This window comes from Mandrillus leucophaeus, unplaced genomic scaffold (genome assembly GCF_000951045.1).
Source record: "Mandrillus leucophaeus isolate KB7577 unplaced genomic scaffold, Mleu.le_1.0 Scaffold437, whole genome shotgun sequence".
NCBI classification, from domain to species: Eukaryota; Metazoa; Chordata; class Mammalia; order Primates; family Cercopithecidae; genus Mandrillus; species Mandrillus leucophaeus.
In genome coordinates this window covers 754,685-772,908 of record NW_012104665.1, presented here as the reverse complement: position 1 = coordinate 772,908, position 18,224 = coordinate 754,685, and the positions used below count along the sequence as shown (strand labels likewise).

Below are 18,224 nucleotides of genomic sequence, written 5' to 3'. Positions count from 1 at the left end.
GAGGCAGGAGAATCGCTTGAACCCGGGAGGCAGAGATTGCAGTGAGCGGAGATCTCACCACTGTACTCTAGCCTGGGAGACATAGCAAGACTTCAAAAAAAAAAAAAAAAGAATACATTCAAGTTTTATAATTATTAAACATACATATACATATAATTGTCTACATAAATATGAAGTTATGTGTGGGTATATGCACATATATATTCTTTGAGTTTTTTTCCCAGTAGCTCTTATTTTATACAAATAGTTAGGGGTGGTAGTCACTGGACTTCTAATTCTTTATTTATTCTTTGCTCCAGAAGTCTCTAGATTTCCTTGAAATTCTTTAATAATATTGTTTATTCATTTTACTATTCATTGTCATATTCATATGTCAGATACATATTCAATATATACTAGATTCAAATATAGTTCTGCCTATACTGTGCTGTGCCAAAAACAAATAAAAATTGTATTGCTTTGAAGACATTTATACTGAAATTAAACAATTAAGTAACTGGATGACAGGTGGTGAGAGCCACTCTTGGAGCAGGAGGTTACAGATAAGTAAAGTGAGGAGACTAGAATGATCCATGTGATAATTGATTCAACTTAACAACTATAAAGTAGGACCATGTGCTATATATTCTTTATTAGCTTTAAATCCCAGAAAAATAAGTTATGCATATTAGAAATATTAAATGCCATTCTATGCTCCAGGAATTTTCAAGGCACATGAGATATATAAATAAATAAGACAGTAAAAGTATTTCCCATCATAGAGGCTATATTCCTGTAGAATATAAGACAATTCACAAGTAAAGAAATAAGCATATAATTTCAAGCAGTGCCATTATAAAGAAAAATAAGAAATTAATGAATGGTCAATCAGTCAGGAAGTGAATTCTGGAAATATGGCATTTTTTAAAGACCTAAATAAAGTGAAGAGCAATTTAGATGAAGATAAGGAAGGACATTCTAAACTAAAAGAAATGCAAGTGTAAAGGGTCTGAGGCAGGACAAATTTAGAGTGCTCAAGAAACATGTAGAAGGTCATATCCATGAAAGAGAACAAGAGATAGTGGAGTTGATGACTAGAAATTTAGACAGAGGATAGAGCATGTGTGACCTAGTAATCCATAAGGCAGGGCTTATGTGACGTGACCAAATTATAACATGAACAATAACACACTGGCTCTTCTTAGAAAAACTCCCTGAAGTTCAGGAAGGTATAAAGAAGTAATCCAATTAGGAGAAAAATCATGGTGTCTTCAACGAGGGTGGATGCAGTTGTATATTTTACGAAGTTGTCAGGAAAGTCTTCTAAGGACTAAGCAAACAACAGTGAACCAGACATAAGATTTTTCTAATTTTATAGATTATCAGCAGACTAAACCAAATTATGCATGAATGAGCAAACAAATCAAATTACCAAGAACTACCTAATGGTCAGGAAAATACCAAATATGAGCAGAAATAATCTTCAGAGAAAGGCAAAGTTGCTAACAAAGATTAGGATAACAGGCAATAGTGAGCCACAGGTTCAAGACAGCAGCAGTTCAGTAAACCTCAATACTGATCCAACTTCCAGCCTCAGCTTTCCAAGTTTAATTTTTTATAAAAGAAGCATTAATAATAATTCTTTTTAAAATAGTAATAATAATAATTTTTAAAAAGAAGAATTAATCCTAGTATGGTTTGCCTTAATTATTTCCTGAAATTTACTGACAAAATGATTCCGCCAGAGTCTTTACTGAATATACAGAATCCTTCGTCTCACTTTGACCTACAGAGTCAGAATTTTCTGGAGAGAAGCCTAATATTCTGTGTTGTTTTGGAATACTGTAGTGGCCTAGACCTGCTTCATTAATAAGAAGTACTTTAATATGATAAAGTGTGCATAGCAGTGAGAAGTAGGGGCTTCCAGCTGTCAGATACTGACAGTTCATTTGGCCAAATTTTAATCTATAGAATCAAAAGTAAAACACGTGTATTTTTAAATCTTGTGTTTAAATGAACTAATGCATTACTGATGTGTAGGGACTTCTGCTGGAAAGTTTAAAAAGTGTCATCTGATGAAGTTTTTAACCCATTCATGGACTGTCATAGACTGAAAAGATTTCAATATTGTTTTATTTACCTCTCTCTAGTCTTTAAGACTTAATATGGGTACATACATCAAATACATAGAGTTTTATTTATTTATTGTTTTAAATACAAGTAACCAATGCTTGATTCTATTTGTAATTTACTGCCTACACAAAAAGTATTGGCTATAGGGATGCATGAATGGTATTTTCTTATTCCATTTGACACAAATGAGGTTCATGTTTTCATCATGTTCACTTTGTTTTAAAGAGTAAGGAAGACATTGTTCTATACTAAGTGTAACTATTGATGTTTTAATCAGCATTTGAAAGCGTGGCATTTTAATTAATAAAATGAATAAAATCAAGGAAATTTACTCATAACCTTTTATTAATGTAGAGTCATGAAAGCCTTGGATGCAGAAAACAAAGCATCTTATCTGTGTAAGCACTTTGCCTTTGGATCTCATCAAGCATTTAAAGCAGTGCCAAGTTCATTGAAGAAGCTACAAATAATTTTGACTGTTAAAGGATGAAACAGTTAAAGAATTACGGAAAGTTCATCATTGAAATCTTCTTAAACAATTTTCTAATATTTTACAACTGATATTATTACAAATAGTATTTATTTGGCACCCACCCTGTACCTGACATTGTACCTGAAGAATAAGATGTCAACCTTAAAAAATATGAATTTATATTATTGTTCCTATTATAAAGATTGAAAGTACATTTATAAAAGTTAACTAACAGAATTACATAGAAATGCTGGCTGCCAAAATACTTGAAGTCAATTCTATCAGACTTCAAGCTATCTGTGCCATGGCAGGCCTTTCCATCTTGGAACGCTGTGCCTTAAACTAGATTTCTATATCTGAAAAGTAAGGAAGATATATTGTTTTATACAACCGATGGCAGGATTTTGTATATCACTGTTTGTGTCATTGGGATATTAGAGGTTTCTACATTAAATCATTATCGATAAGTCAAACAGACACAGATGAACAATTCTGAACAACTCAGTACATACTAGACATAGGTGCTGGAACTGAATAATCAAGTTCAGTCGGATGGCTGATGGTGGGACCCGCCATTAGAGTGGGAGTTTACAGATAAGTAAGGTGTGGAAGCTAGAATTGTTTATGTAATAATTATTAGAGTTGGCAACATCAGTATATATGTATCTTTAGGTTAATATAGATATAGGTAGTTATGTATAGGAATATGTATAGATATACACAAGTTAATATACACATTTATGTCCTTGTCCTGTCAGTAAGAGGGCTTAAAAGCAATGGCATCTCAGTGGCAAGAAACACACTCAACACCCATTTCTTGGTTTCTAATGCCTTTTCTAATAAAGGAAACCAGTGCTCCTTACAGAAATGAATGACTCTAGGACTGGAGCAATGAATAAGCAAGATGAGCATAGAGTATCTGGTCTTTTAGTCCCAGAAGGTAAGAAAATAATGTAGAAATAACAAACAGACAAACCCATAATGATAGGGGTATATCAAAGAGACATAGGAGCTCTGAAAGAGCTTCCAATGGCCAAAGCATTAGCAAATTCAGTAATAAAATAAAATATACAATTATATACAAAGGAGTAAATATATCCATGTCATACTGATGCAAATAATTACATAAATTTAAAAATGAAGAAAAATAGACAAATTTCTCCTGCAGAAGAATTTCTAATGATTTAAGTAGATATTCCACTATCAAGAAAGTGAATCATAAATTCCCACTCCTTTAATGTGGGCTGCAAATAGTGACTTTCTTCCAAAAAGTACCATATTGAATGCTGGGGAGAAAACAATGTTAAAGTGGAGAAACAGTAAACACTACGTCACTCAGGAAATCAAGGTTAACATAATGGCGATGATATGTTGGTAGTGTGTACCCTCAATATAATGTAATAGGATTGGCAATTTACTTTCGTGGTCATCCCCCCAAAACCCCATAACCCTGTTTTAATCATGAAAAAATATTAATCCCAACTGAGAGACAGTTTACAAAATAGCTGACCAGTGTGCTCTAAAAGTGTCAAGGTCATCAAATCAAGGAAACTTTGAAAAACTGCTATAACAAAGAGGAGCCTAAGAAAACATGATGACTAAATTAATATGGTTTGCTGGATGGAATCCCAGGACAGAAAAAGGACATTAATTAAAGACTATGGGAATCTGAATAAACTGTGGACTTTAATTAATAATAATCTATCAGTATTGGTTCATTAATTGTGACAGATATAATGTATTAATATGGTATGTTTCTAATAGGCGACACTAAATGTAAGTTATGTGGAAACTCTGTTATCTTATTTTTCTATAAAAAATTTCTATATAAATTTAAAACTTTAAAAAGTTGAAACAGACAAAACAATTAGCTCATAATGGGAACTGTAGTAGCCTAAAGAATCTCCATCTTGCATATCATACTAGTATACAAAGTTAGCTCTAACACAGACGCTACAATATGGGAAGAATTTGGAATATTTCCACATATCTGAAAGCTACAACTCAGAAGTTTTAGAAATTATTTTGTACCCTTCACAGCTTGATTTCTTTGGTATTTTTTTTCTATCCTTATACAGGGACAGTGATAGTTTTATGATTTGACATCACCCATAAAAATTTTACAAGCATAAATGCTCTAAGTCATCATTCTCATTTGATACCAGACTTAAAAGGTTGAGCAGGCAGAGAATGAGCAAAAGGTATCAGCGAGGGAGACAAATAAGATAAATTGAGCATGCTCCTTGATGCTGACAAACCTGGTTACAGTTATTTTAATGTGCATGATACTTGCAGTGGTGTAGGATTGCTGCCATTCACAATTTGTGCATCATCATTATGTCCCCAGGAGCTGTCATCAGCTTTACCCAGAAGATGCAAAGATGCTCTTGTCACAAAGAAAATTATCCCTGACCTACTCTGAGCTCAGAAATGGTCTTCTCCCCTCATTCTAAACCAGTATTTTAAAGCACATTCTTAGCCACTGAACTACACTGGCATTTGTTAACTTAAGTGTTTGAAAGTGAAATAGTTTATGCTTTACTTTGATGAATGTAAGTAAATAACAAAGTATTGCACTTTAGGCTGATTGTGTCTGTGTTGGTATTTATTTGTTGTCTTTACCCACAAATGATTATTTTATTGAAGAACTGATTAAGTTTTAAAATTAAGTGCACATTTCAAACTAATATTATCCTATGATGAGATAAATACAGGTTTGAATGATATTTAATTATATATGTATTTGCCATTCATTCATCCATCCATCAATTCAATCAACAAATATTCATTAAAGTTCTACATGCTAAACAATTTTCTCATCTTGGAAATGTAGCAGTGAACTAAACTAAACCAATTCCTGCCTTCATGGAGCATATTATTAAACAATTTATGAATAGCAAGGTGGTAATACCATCAATTCATTAAGTAAAAACTGACAGCTATCTACGAGAAATAGTTAAATGTAAAAAAATGATTTCACTATAGTAAAGTGAGTGAAGAACTCTGAAGACTTAGTCTTTCTTTGGGTTTTTTACTGTTGTGTTATGCAATACATATGTAGTGATACTGGGAAATTGAGTTTAATTCATGATTCAAGATAATTCATACAGATATTCACAATTGAACAAAATATAGTCAAAAATTCACTGTCTTCCTTAATCGTCTGTTGTTTCTATTTCAGTAGTGTTAGCACTTTTCAATAAACACTACAGTGAACTAGGGAGCCCATATCTTACTCTTTTATGTTGCCATGTCTTTTAGACATGTTGTCTATACAAATATCAGCAGATTGATAAAAAGAATTTTGACTCAAATATTCAGATGTTTTTCAAACTCAAAATATCCAGACATATCCGAAAGAACAGATATATAAGTCCTATTTTCATTAGACAAGTAGTGGTTTCATAGACAGTATATCAAATTGTGATGATCACCAGAAGTGATTATGATTCTAAGGAAATATTTGAGAAAAATGAAAATTAAAAAAAGTTTATTTTATTTGCTATTATTTTAAAGTGTACCATATCTTTGGTGGCATGTTTCTTAAGGAACCTGCCCATGTTTAATATATACATTTATTAATGATTTTAGGATTCATGTAATTTCAAAAGTAATAAATTATAAAAGAGAGTTTGTGTTGTACAAATGCGGTAATATAATCATGTATCTATTAGCATAATGGGATATGTCATACAGAGCTCATACATTTTAGAAATGTGGAAGATATGTAAAATAATCAGGAGTATCTTTATTCTATAAAATATAAAATAAAATAATTTATGTTTCTAAACTACTTAGAAAAAATATGGACTACAGTTTTATCATGAAAAAATCCTGAGGATATTTAGCTGATTTATATTTGTAAAAAATCTTCACAATCTTTAAACATTATATAGATAAACTAACATTTAATTGGGTTTTTTTTTATAGTGCTACATTCTCAAAATGCAATATATGTAATACACATAACAGGCTTACTTTTAGGGCCTCATTAATCATACTGCTCCTTATTTAAACTATTTTGCAGCTCCATCTCCAGTTACCAATGTGAAAAAAGGGAAGATTGCAAAAAACAGCATCTCTTTGTCTTGGCAAGAGCCAGATCGCCCCAATGGAATCATCCTGGAGTATGAAATCAAGTATTTTGAAAAGGTAAGACTAACAGAATAAAAAAAAAAATGTCTTCAGTTTCTTTCTTTTTTTTTTTTTCACTTTAGCAACTGCAATTATCCAATTTGTAGAAGAGTATGTTGCAATTTTATGTATAAATCAATGACAATTGATTCTGCAGTCATAATTATGGACGCTAGAAGTGTACAGGGAGCTCTCTATTCATGTTCTGCTGCTGCCAAATAGTTTACATAGCTTAGATACTGCCATATAGTCTAATATTAGCTTAACCGAGTTGAACAGCATTAAAAGATGAAGTCATAGGACATTTGAAAGTGTTACAAAGACTTAAGCTATAGATTTTCAGTAGTGACTGCAGTGTGCTAACAGAGAAATCATATGTGCTTATGGCTAGTAACTCAACATAACACCTATACTATTAAGGTAATATGAAAAAGATAAGACACATATATCACATACAGTTTTTAGATTCTTAGCAAACATTTGGCACTGTAGTATAAAATTTATGTTTAAATTTCAGGTTAAAAAATAAAAACATATATGCATCACATTCCCCATATTTTCTTGATTTCCTCTTGTTCTATGAGTCTCTTGGAGATACTTTTAAACATTTTGCCATAATAGCTATTGAGGTCAGGTCTCAAGGTTGTAATAAACTCTTTTCCTCTTTTCTTAATTCACAAGCAAGTGAGTTATTGATGAAAGAGTCATACAGATGGAAGCTGAAAAAGCTTGTAATTTCTAAAACTGGGCTGGAGTATGTGGCTTACATATGTAGCCACCATGAGTCTTCCTGCTACTTCCGCCTCATTCATCTGTGATTTTTCTACTGGCTGGATCTGAATGTCATACACACCTTAGGACAACCTGAGTTCTTAAAGAGGAGATAAAGATAGATGGGAACCCAAACCAGCCTCTGAGAACTGGGTTGGAGACCCTGACCCAGAAATGTTGGTCTTATGGATGTAGGGATAGAAATGAACATGTAAAAAATGCAGGCATGAAGATCCCAAAAAAGAAGAGAAGGACTGAGCCACACGACTTACTCAATGGCTTTTCCAAACTCACAGACATCACTCCTTCTTTTTTTCTGGAAGAGTAAAAGATATGGTAGGAAGTACAAAATCTTACTTTACAATACCTAAGAACTTGCCCAAGCTAGGGCATTGGAAAAGAGAGGGAGAATAAATGGTTCTCCTCACCATATATATATGCATAGATTAAAGAGTTTAGGACCGGGAGCGGTGGCTCATGCCTGTAATTCCAGCACTTTGTAAGGCTGACGTGGGTGGGTTGCCTGAGGTCAGTAGTTCGAGATCAGCCTGCCCAACATAGTGAAATCTCGTCTATACTAAAAATACAAAAAAAAAAAAAAAAAAAAATCAGCTGGGTGTGGTGGTGGGCACCTGTAATCCCAGTTATTCGGGAGGCTGAGGGCAGAAGAATCGCGTGAACCCAGGAAGCGGAAGTTGCAGTGAGCCGAGATCGCACCATTGCACTCCAGTCTGGGCAACAAGAGCAAAACTCAGTCTCAAAGGGGGGGAAAAAAAGAGTTTAGGTAAGTGTATTGAATATTAATTTGTCACAGTATAGAAAATTTAAAAATAAATTTTCTTCTTTCATTCATTGATTCAACAATTGCCTGTGTAAAAATACAACAAAGGATAAAACAATGGGGAGTGATGGAGAAAGGCCATCTACATATTTACAGGTTTTTGTTGTTTCTACAATGTTCATGTATTGATTATACTAGTAGATAAATAAATGATCAACCATTTTTGAAATAGTCATCTTTCTAGGAATGACTTACTGGTAGTATTATATACAACTATCAGATCATTAGGAAACATAAATGGTGACACATATTTCAAAAATAGGTTATCAAATACATTATTCACCAAGAATGCTCTTAGAGAATACCTCTGAGACAAAATTATGTTGGGATATGGTTAACATTGTTTAATGTCAGCAGAACTGTAGTTAATCAAGTGGAATATAGTGACATTAAAATTTCTCACTGATTACTGTTCTCGTGAGATTAGTAGTAAAAAACAGCGTTGCAAATTCCAGAGGTCTACAATTTAAACATAGGCTATGTCAAAAAACAATTTGTAAAATTAAGGTTTATATTTCTTATTCAAGTTTTTGTAACCTTTGTTACTTTATATTGATGCAAAGCCATGTAGAGTTATATAAATATATATTAACACATGCTGAATTCTGTTGTGAACATTGTTTCTCAATTTTCATTGTGATTAAAGTTGATTTCAAAAGAAGACAAAATGCAAAATAGAATTCAAAAACTGTATATTTGACTATCTTAGATGCAATAAGGGTTAACAGCAAGGAGACTAAAAGTTTAACAAGTACTTACATTTTCTTTTATCTCTGAATCAACTAGCTCGATTAATGACTGGCTTTCTTTTTTGTTCTTGAGGAAAGCATCCTATTTTCTTCCCCTTATGAATAACCTTTGATTGTTTTCATGACCACTTTCCAGCATATGCATTACTTTCATTATATGTGTAATATTCAATAGTAATGAGAATTTATCTTTTCTTAAAAAGTTGCTGCTTCTGTTAGAACAAAGTTATTCAACAAGTGGTAATGAGGAGTTTCTATTAAATATTTCTTCTACTGAGTTTTATCCATATTGTGATATTATTTTCTTTATAGTTCAATTTCTTTTTGAGTTACATTTATTTCAGTATGATTTGGTCTTATATTTAATAATTCAAATTTAATGCTTCAGTATTCCATTATATGATCTGTGTAACTCAAATAAAGAAAAAAATGACTTGGGAAAAAGGTTTCTAAACATATTTCCAATAAATTAATAATAAGTTGCTTGTTTACATTAATTAAAAGCAGCAAAATCTTTATATGATATATTGGTGGAAGTGATTATTTTGGTCAGTGTTTTCCTTTTTAAAATAAAGGTATTAATTCCTGGACCATTGTGCATGAGCCAAACATTTGAGCATATCTATATTATACCTATAAAGTTTTTTTAAGACTTTCATTTATAAAAAATGGATTATGAGCTTTTATACCATGTATTGAGGTAGGGATCCTGATAGGTTTTCAGAGCTGATTTTGAGCTTTCAGAATAACACCACCATTTTATTGGATGGCTTTTGGCCAGACACAGGTGGCAGAGCTTTCCAGGGCACATGCATTTGCCAGCTGGCATTTCTGCCTCTGATTGCCCTGCTCTAATAGAGGTCATTGGGCTTCTCTGCTCCCGTGTGAGGATGGGCTCATTGCCATCTCTTAATTAAAGGCAGAGGCAAAGGGAAGCTGCCCCTTGGCAGGGTGTTTGCCAGCTGGCTCCTTCTGCTGAAGCCCTCCCCTCACTGCATGTGAACAGTGTTTGCTAAGCAGCTGGGGAATGTAGCTCATTTACTCAGCTGGGGCACGAAGGCAGCAAAAGGCACTGCCCTGACCAAGGACTTGGCAGCCAGGCAATTGTGGGTGTTGACAATCTTTACATAAAGTTTGTGATATGTAGAAAATTACAATATGAGAGTGATTTAAAGGAATGAAACAGAATTAAATTTTGGAAGACGCTTACACGATTCACAATGTGTATTCATTGGTTTTGATCCACTAGATACATGCTTTGCTAAATTCTCTTCAATAACTTATGTATGGCTAACTCAGAGAGAGACAATGTACAATTAAACTCTAGCTAAGGAACAACTGAGACATACATAATGTTAATTGTTAAATCAAACAGAATGTTGTGCAATTGATATTAGATCATACATTATTTCAAGGAGCAGCAGTCCAGTTTCCTGGTAAATTTTTCCTTTTTGGCAAAAAGTATCAATTTCTAATATTTTTATAAAATGTATTCATTGTACCTTCAATAGTTAGAGTTTACAACTATGGAAGCTTTTAAAAGTTGTTTTGTTTTTTACTATCAATGGGACAACTTACCATAATGCTATAGAGTTAAGAGTAATCCATTCTACGTAGAACCTATTTTGTAGCGATTGTGCCTGGTGGTATATGTATTATTTTTATCTCTGTCTCCTTCCAATATTCTTGGTAAATAATTTTATCTCCATTTTAAGGAAGAAAAAAACTGAGGTAAAGAGTTGTTTACCCACATTTTCTCATCTACTTAATAATATGGCTGGAAATCTAATGCTGTCATTGATGCCTTCTTCTAATGTTTTATATTATAAATGTTATTCCTTCATGTAAAAATGATAATTACATAAAGTCTATCAGAATTGTATACTTAAATTTTGACTAGATTTTTTCTTTAAGTTAAATTTTCTTTAAACAAATATCAGCAAACAGACATTTAACTTACTTAGTGAGAGTTACTGCTACAATTGTAGCCAAACTGGAAAGCAGAATATTATTGAGAAATATTCCTTTTAAATAATATGGGAAAATAATATTTTTCAATAATATGGAGAAATAATAAATGATATTATCAGGTTTCTTCCATCAAGAACCTGTGCATTCTCAGAAAAATTGGTAACTATCATAGTTTATAGAAGCTGTTTACAGTTGTTAAAAGGAACACATTAAGAAATTGTTTGCTTTTTACTGCTATGATCCTACCATACAGAAGGAGTAATAGAGTGGATAATAGAAGAGCAATACATGTTTGTCAATGAAGAAATTTACTGGTATTATTAGGTAACATTTTATAAGACTTAATTACCTTTGCTCAACTTTAATAAAATTTCCTAAATACATTAAAGTTTAGATAATTAAATTAATCTGCAGTTTAAAAAATTAAAGATCAATCATTTGCCTATGATGATCAGAAAGTGTGCTATTGGGTTTATAAATTACACCATACCTATTTAGAGATAATTTTGGACCTACTTAACTCTAAGATAATTTTGTATGTTTAAACATATTACAAGAGGAATGGTAAATTGCTTTAAAAGAAAAATGTTACATAGATTGTATATTTTAGATAGTATTAGTGGTAGTCAACTTTGACATGTCATATTAGAAAGAGTTACACATATTTAAAATAATTATGAAAATTAAAACATCTATTACAGTTTATTAACTGCTTTCACATACATTACCTGTTTCATTTTTACAACATCTCTGTGAGGAAACCCAGGCAAGTCTCTACTCCAATTTTACTGATAAGGAAACTGAATATAAAAGCAAAAATGTCTCTGCTATATTTCAGCCTGTGATTTCAGTATCCATAGTAAAGTTGGTGTGGTAACTTCGGAGAGATAATGAGGAGTTACGGATGGTTAGTCTAAACTTTTGTTAGCATCAAAATAGAAACAGTTCCTCTTTGTTTCAGTTCCCAAAATTATCTTTCCAGTAATTATTTTTCCTGCTCCATGTCCATTAACTACTACCTAGCTCCTCCGAATGAGGACATTTTCAAAAATAAATAAAAATGCTTTGCTTATCTGTATTTTTCTTTAATGCTTTCTATCTAGGCTTAGAGAATTGAAATTAAATTTCACCAGTGAAGTACTAATTTCTTACCTTAAGACCTAAGTACAATTATGAATTGAATTCACTAATGAGTTAAAGCATAAGTCTTACCTCACAGAATGGGACATATTGTTAACTTTCTGTATGAATAGGCAGTATGTTAGATATGCTCCAATTAACTATATTGGAGGAAAAAAGTATACAAATAACAATACTAAAATAGAATCTGTAAAATAATCAATCTCCTACAACATTATGTTTTCAAAATTTTAGAAATGTATTACTGCCAAAGACAAGTATTCTGGATAGGTGGACACAATGTCACCCACCACCCTGAGTTCTAGAAAAGACTTTAATATTCTATGTCAATAGCACACCTAGGATGTGTAGGATTTTTTTCTAAAGTATTATATTTGTACTAATAGAGTCCATTGGTTTCTGATTCATTTTCTGATCTATGGTTCTAAATTTTGCAGTCATTATTAATTTATATGCTGCCTTTTTTACTGTATGTGCATGCGCATCCCAAGGACCAAGAGACCAGCTACACAATTATCAAATCCAAAGAGACAACTATTACTGCAGAGGGCTTGAAACCAGCTTCAGTTTATGTCTTCCAAATTCGAGCACGTACAGCAGCAGGCTATGGTGTCTTCAGTCGAAGATTTGAGTTTGAAACCACCCCAGTGTGTAAGTCATTTTAATTACTGTCAACTCATGTCTCAGTAATGGTTACCAGAAAAGAGTCAGTGGATCAATACCCTCCCTGGGCACTCTGTCAGTCTCACTCTCCCTCTCTCTCTCTCAGGCATGACCCCTTCAGGTAGGAAGCATCTGTCATGCTATTATGGTAGGTCGGCGGGTTAACACGCTGGTCCCTGCTCCTCATTGCATTCAGTCTTCTGGGAGATGGTACTTCAGGAGATACTTTAAAAATGTTTAAACTTGCTTCTAAAGACTTTCTTTCCACTGCTGCCATACTTTATTGAATTATTGCCATTTACTTTTTTAGTTGTTTTTTTGAACTAGGCTACTAGGCTTAGTCTTTGAAAATTCCACAGGGAGTTTTCTTTAGCATTGAGATTGGCAAGAAAATGGTGATCTCAGGAACCAATCTGATCTCATAAAAAGTATTAAATCTCTGGCACTGTCTTTAACGGGAGAATCTGGGAATATTTTTTGGAACAGCCTTTTTGAATCACTTTTTTCCCTATAAAGTAGTGTAAAACATTTTCCTTTAATTTCAACAAAATATTTATGTTACTTACTTGTCCTAAACACATTGAAAGAATTTAAGACAGTAATAGACGCTGTTAAAACTTTTTGTGAAGAAATACACAGTACTGTGAAATGTCAGAAGTGTATATGTGTGTCAGTGTGTATGTGTATTTGCTTTAAGCCGAGTTACATAAAAATTAGTAATTTTAAAATAAATAAATTGCATATTTCCTTTTTACAAAAATCAACAAAATGATAATTTAATTATGAATTTACTTTGTAAGAATCAGAAGAGCTATTAAATTAAAATGTGAATAAAACTATATTATACGTCCCCTTTGAAAATCAAGATCTTCTTTTTAAAGTATATTTAACTGATTTATTTAAAAATAATTTTTATTCTGTAAAAATAACTTTCTAAGTGTTGTTTCACTGAATTTTATACGGAAAAGGGTGCCATTGTAAAAAATTATAAATTTGTTTTCTACACAAAGGAAAATCTATGAGTGAAGTTTAACTGAAGCTACTGAAATTTGAACTTCTAATGCTATTCAGAAAATTTTCTTTTCTTACTAGATTGAATAGGAACATGTGATATTAGTCTGAAAATTCTCATAATATTAGCAATGGATTATTTAATCCTGCCCCTTTAAACTAAAAGGGATTTAGGAAAAAAAGGCATGCTGTATAAGCTAGCCATCTTAACAAGGCTTGATTCTGTTTCGGTATAATTAGTAATAAATATTGCTTATGTGGTCTACCAACTCTGGGAACAAAGCCATAAATGAAATCTCAAACTATGCTTGAGTGCTTTGATAACTATACAAATGGAAAAATCCCATTTAAAAAAAAAATGGTAAATTCTACTCAGTTCTAGGATGTTGGCACATTCAGCAACTGGTTTTTCTTCAGGCTTTTCAATATTCTATCATTTACATATGTATTAAATAGTAGCTGCCAAGCACACGAAAACTCAATCAGATAACTTAGAGGACTAATATTTAATCATTTCCTGTGTATACTTTTACAAAGGTTTACCTGAAGTAAGCTACTTTTAACATTTTCTATATAATTTCTAGAGAAAAAGAAATATCACCCACTAATTTTTTTATTGCCGAAGTAGATTATAGCATTATTTTTAATAGCAAATGAAAATACTTCGATATCACACTGCCTCCTAGCTATGAGAGTAAAATCTTTTTTTTTACTCATATGTGTACATATATGTACAAGCTTTTTACAGAATGAATTTATTATTTGTAGAGAGTATATTAGATATTAATTGCTTTTTGATCTTTATGTATAATATTTTCTGAATATAACTCAACAACAAGAATATATTGAACACCTATAACATATTAGGCTTTGCTAGGCCCTGAAGAAATCAACGTGAGTAACATATAGAAACTTCTCTCCAGACAAAAGGAATATACTGTGTTTAATTCTAAAATATAGAATATTTGTTTCAAAAAGCATTTTAGAGTAATAGTTTTGCTTATTTATTTATTTATATTGAGAAAGTCTCACTCCATTGCCCAGACTGGAGTGTAGTGGAGCGATCTTGGCTCACCACAACTTCCACCTCCTGAGTTCAAATGATCCTCCTGACTCAGCCTCCCAAGTAGCTGGGATCACAGGCGTGCACCACGGTGCCTGATTAATTTTGCATTTTTAGTAGAGATGAGGTTTCTCCATGTTGGTCAGACTGATCTCAAACTCCTGACCTTAGGTGATCTGCCCACCTTGGTCTCCAAAGTGCTGGGATTACAGGCGTCAGTCACCACGCTCGGCCTAATTTTGCTTATTATTTTAAAATTGATTTTATTCAATTTCTAGCCATCAAAGGGTTTCTTTTTAGCTCAAAGATGCTATAAATGACTCAAATAATTCTAAGGAATAATACCTTCTTTCTCAAGGTCTATTGTCTAATAAAGAATCAGAGAAGATATGCAATGACAATTAAAATAATACTTTTTTTCAGAACATTTATTTTTGTAGTATTTTCTGAAATCCACATTCATTATTTCACTGGGCAATTATTTACTTTATATCATAATTTCAGTCTTAATTTACATTTATTATTTCCCCAATAAGGTCTTCAAGTACTTTGATGCAGTAATTACGATAAACATACAATAAACATATTTGTGTTTTTCCTCATTAAGCTTTCAGTGATTTTTATTTGGTAAGTGATAGTTAAAGAGTTCTGACTTTAATGAGCCATCTGTACTAAGAAAAATCTACTTTATCAGTCAGGTATGTAATAGGAAGTTATTTTAAAATTTCCGTGAGTATATTTTTTAAAAAGAATTTTCCAATTGCCTGTTCAATTCATAATGATGATACAAATAATGAAAAGTTGACACTTTTTTATGATTTGTGTTTTTATAGAATTTATTATTTACTAATTTATATTACATTTCAGTCATTTGTTAACAAAAAGTTAAAATGTTATGAGCGCTTTTATTTTTCATTGACATTGTCTTGTAAGTCAAAAGATAACTCTAGAGAGAAATGCAAATAGTAGTACAAACAGGAACGCAAAACAATTTTTTTAGAAAAGCTATTTAATATGAAGATTTGGGTAGAAAATCTCCAATTATTCTTCCTCTGCCAAGTTTAGTTTATGTCTTATAACTGTTAACTTCTTCATTTTAATTTTGTTATGCATAAAAATAATATATTTAAAATTGATTTTTTACCCTACCCCCATTCTCAACAGCAGTGACTATATATATATGTATAATATATATATATATCTCAACAAAGAAACTTACCGTGAGTAAAACCATTCAGCCAAACTCATTAGACCCTTTCCTGGTTTCTTTTAACATAATTTATCTTGAAGCTTTCAGACTGTAACTGAATCTATCTTAACCTCTACATGCCCACGATTCATCAGTCACATTGTGATTCTTTTAATTTTTAAAAATGGATCACTTCCTTTTATCCAGCTATACCTATTTGTCTCAAATCTGTGCAGCCTAAATGAGGAAATAATGGTATTGTGTTTTTTATTAAAAGTTGTACTGAGGTAATTGTGGATTTGCATGCAATTTTAACAGCAATACAGACCACTCTTATACACTTTACTTAGTTTTCCCCATGGTAATATTTTGCAGAACCATAGTATAATATCACAATCAGAACACTGATATTGATGCAATCAATCCACAGATTTAATCCTATTCTCTTGTATTCCTCTTTAAATGTGTATGTGGACATGTATGTGTGTTAGATTCTATGCCATTTGGTCACTTGTACAAGTTTGTGTATCTATCACCAACCTCAAGTTACCAAACAATCCCAATACTGTAAAGATCCCTTGTGTTTCTTTTTTATAACCACATCCACTACCTTTAAGAACAAATGTTGTGGGCCGGGCGCGGTGGCTTAAGCCTGTAATCCCAGCACTTTGGGAGGCCAAGACGGGCGGATCACGAGGTCAGGAGATCGAGACCATCCTGGCTAACATGGTGAAACCCCGTCTCTACTAAAAAATACAAAAAACAACAACACAACAACAAAAAAAAAAACTAGCCGGCCGAGGTGGCGGGCGCCTGTAGTCCCAGCTACTCGGGAGGCTGAGGCAGGAGAATGGCGTGAAGCCGGGAGGCGGAGCTTGCAGTGAGCTGAAATCCGGCCACTGCACTCCAACCTGGGCGACAGAGCGAGACTCCGTCTCAAAAAAAAAAACAAATGTTGTGGCATCACTAAGCCCTGGAAACCATTCATCTGCCATTCATGCATGACGTTTTCACATTTCAAAAATGTTTCATAAATAGAAACATGCAGTATGTGCCTTTTAATTTGGAATTGGCTTTTTTTCACTTAGCATAATTTCCTGCAGATTCATCCAGATTGTGGTGTGTATCAAGTTTCTTTATTTTTATTACTGAATAATAATCCTTAATATGTATGTACCACAATTTGTTTAACCTCCATTAATTTGTTGAAGGATATCAGGGCTGATTACAGTTTTTGCTATCACAAATAAAGATACTGTAAACATCTGTATACAGATTTTTGTGTCATGTAGGTTTTTATTTCCCTAGGATGAATTTCCAAAAGTACAACACTGGATTGTACAGTAATTGTATATCTAATTTTGTAAGAAACTGCCAACATGTTTTCCAAAATGGCTGTATCATTTTCCATTTCCACCAGCAATGGGTGATTGATCTGGTCCCTTTATATCCTTGTCAGCATTTGGAATTGTCATTATTTATTTACGTATTTGTTAGTCATTTTGAATAAGTGGGTAGTGATAGCTCACTATTTTGAAAATCACTGTTAGTTAATTATGTTCAACATTCTGTCATGTGCCTATTTGCCTACCATATTGTTTTTAATGTTTCCACTGATTCCTATGTACTTATATTACTTATTAAAAATTATGCCCTTGATTAAGTTACCCTGATTAAGAAAGTTTATAGATACCTATTGCTGTGAGAGAAAGATCCCAGATTCTCGGTCTGACCTGTAGACTTATAATCTGGCTCTTACAATTATTTTAACCTTCAATGATGAACTCTTCACATATATAGCTGAGGCAATAAAGTCTAGAGAATATCCACGTAATATTTGTATACAACCAGGAGTGTGGGAAGCAAGGTGAGGTAAAAAATGTGACTTCTCAGTATATGCTACCTTAGAATTTCCAGGCATGATGCAAATGTGTAATGATTTTTTTCAAAGAAACATTATTATTTACAAAGAATATTAATTTTTATAATTGGTGATCTTTCTCCATAGTGTGTTATATTGCTTCAACATTTTCTTTTAAGTCTTCCCATGATATTTCCCAGCTATTTTTCCAAAACGACATCATTAATAAACTAATTTTTAGTTAACA

The 18,224-nt window shown here is 32.5% G+C and overlaps 1 protein-coding gene across 4 annotated transcripts in view; it reads left to right on the top strand.

Annotated features, from left to right (window-relative positions):
- Positions 1-18,224, top strand: part of EPHA5 (EPH receptor A5) — a 378,406-nt gene that overhangs the window by 264,333 nt on the left and 95,849 nt on the right. For all 4 annotated transcript variants that reach the window (XM_011993927.1, XM_011993925.1, XM_011993926.1 and 1 more), the window contains exons 6-7: positions 6,612-6,736; positions 12,682-12,841. In XM_011993927.1, coding sequence (XP_011849317.1) covers positions 6,612-6,736; positions 12,682-12,841 — 285 coding nt within the window. The remainder of the gene's footprint in view (positions 1-6,611; positions 6,737-12,681; positions 12,842-18,224) is intronic.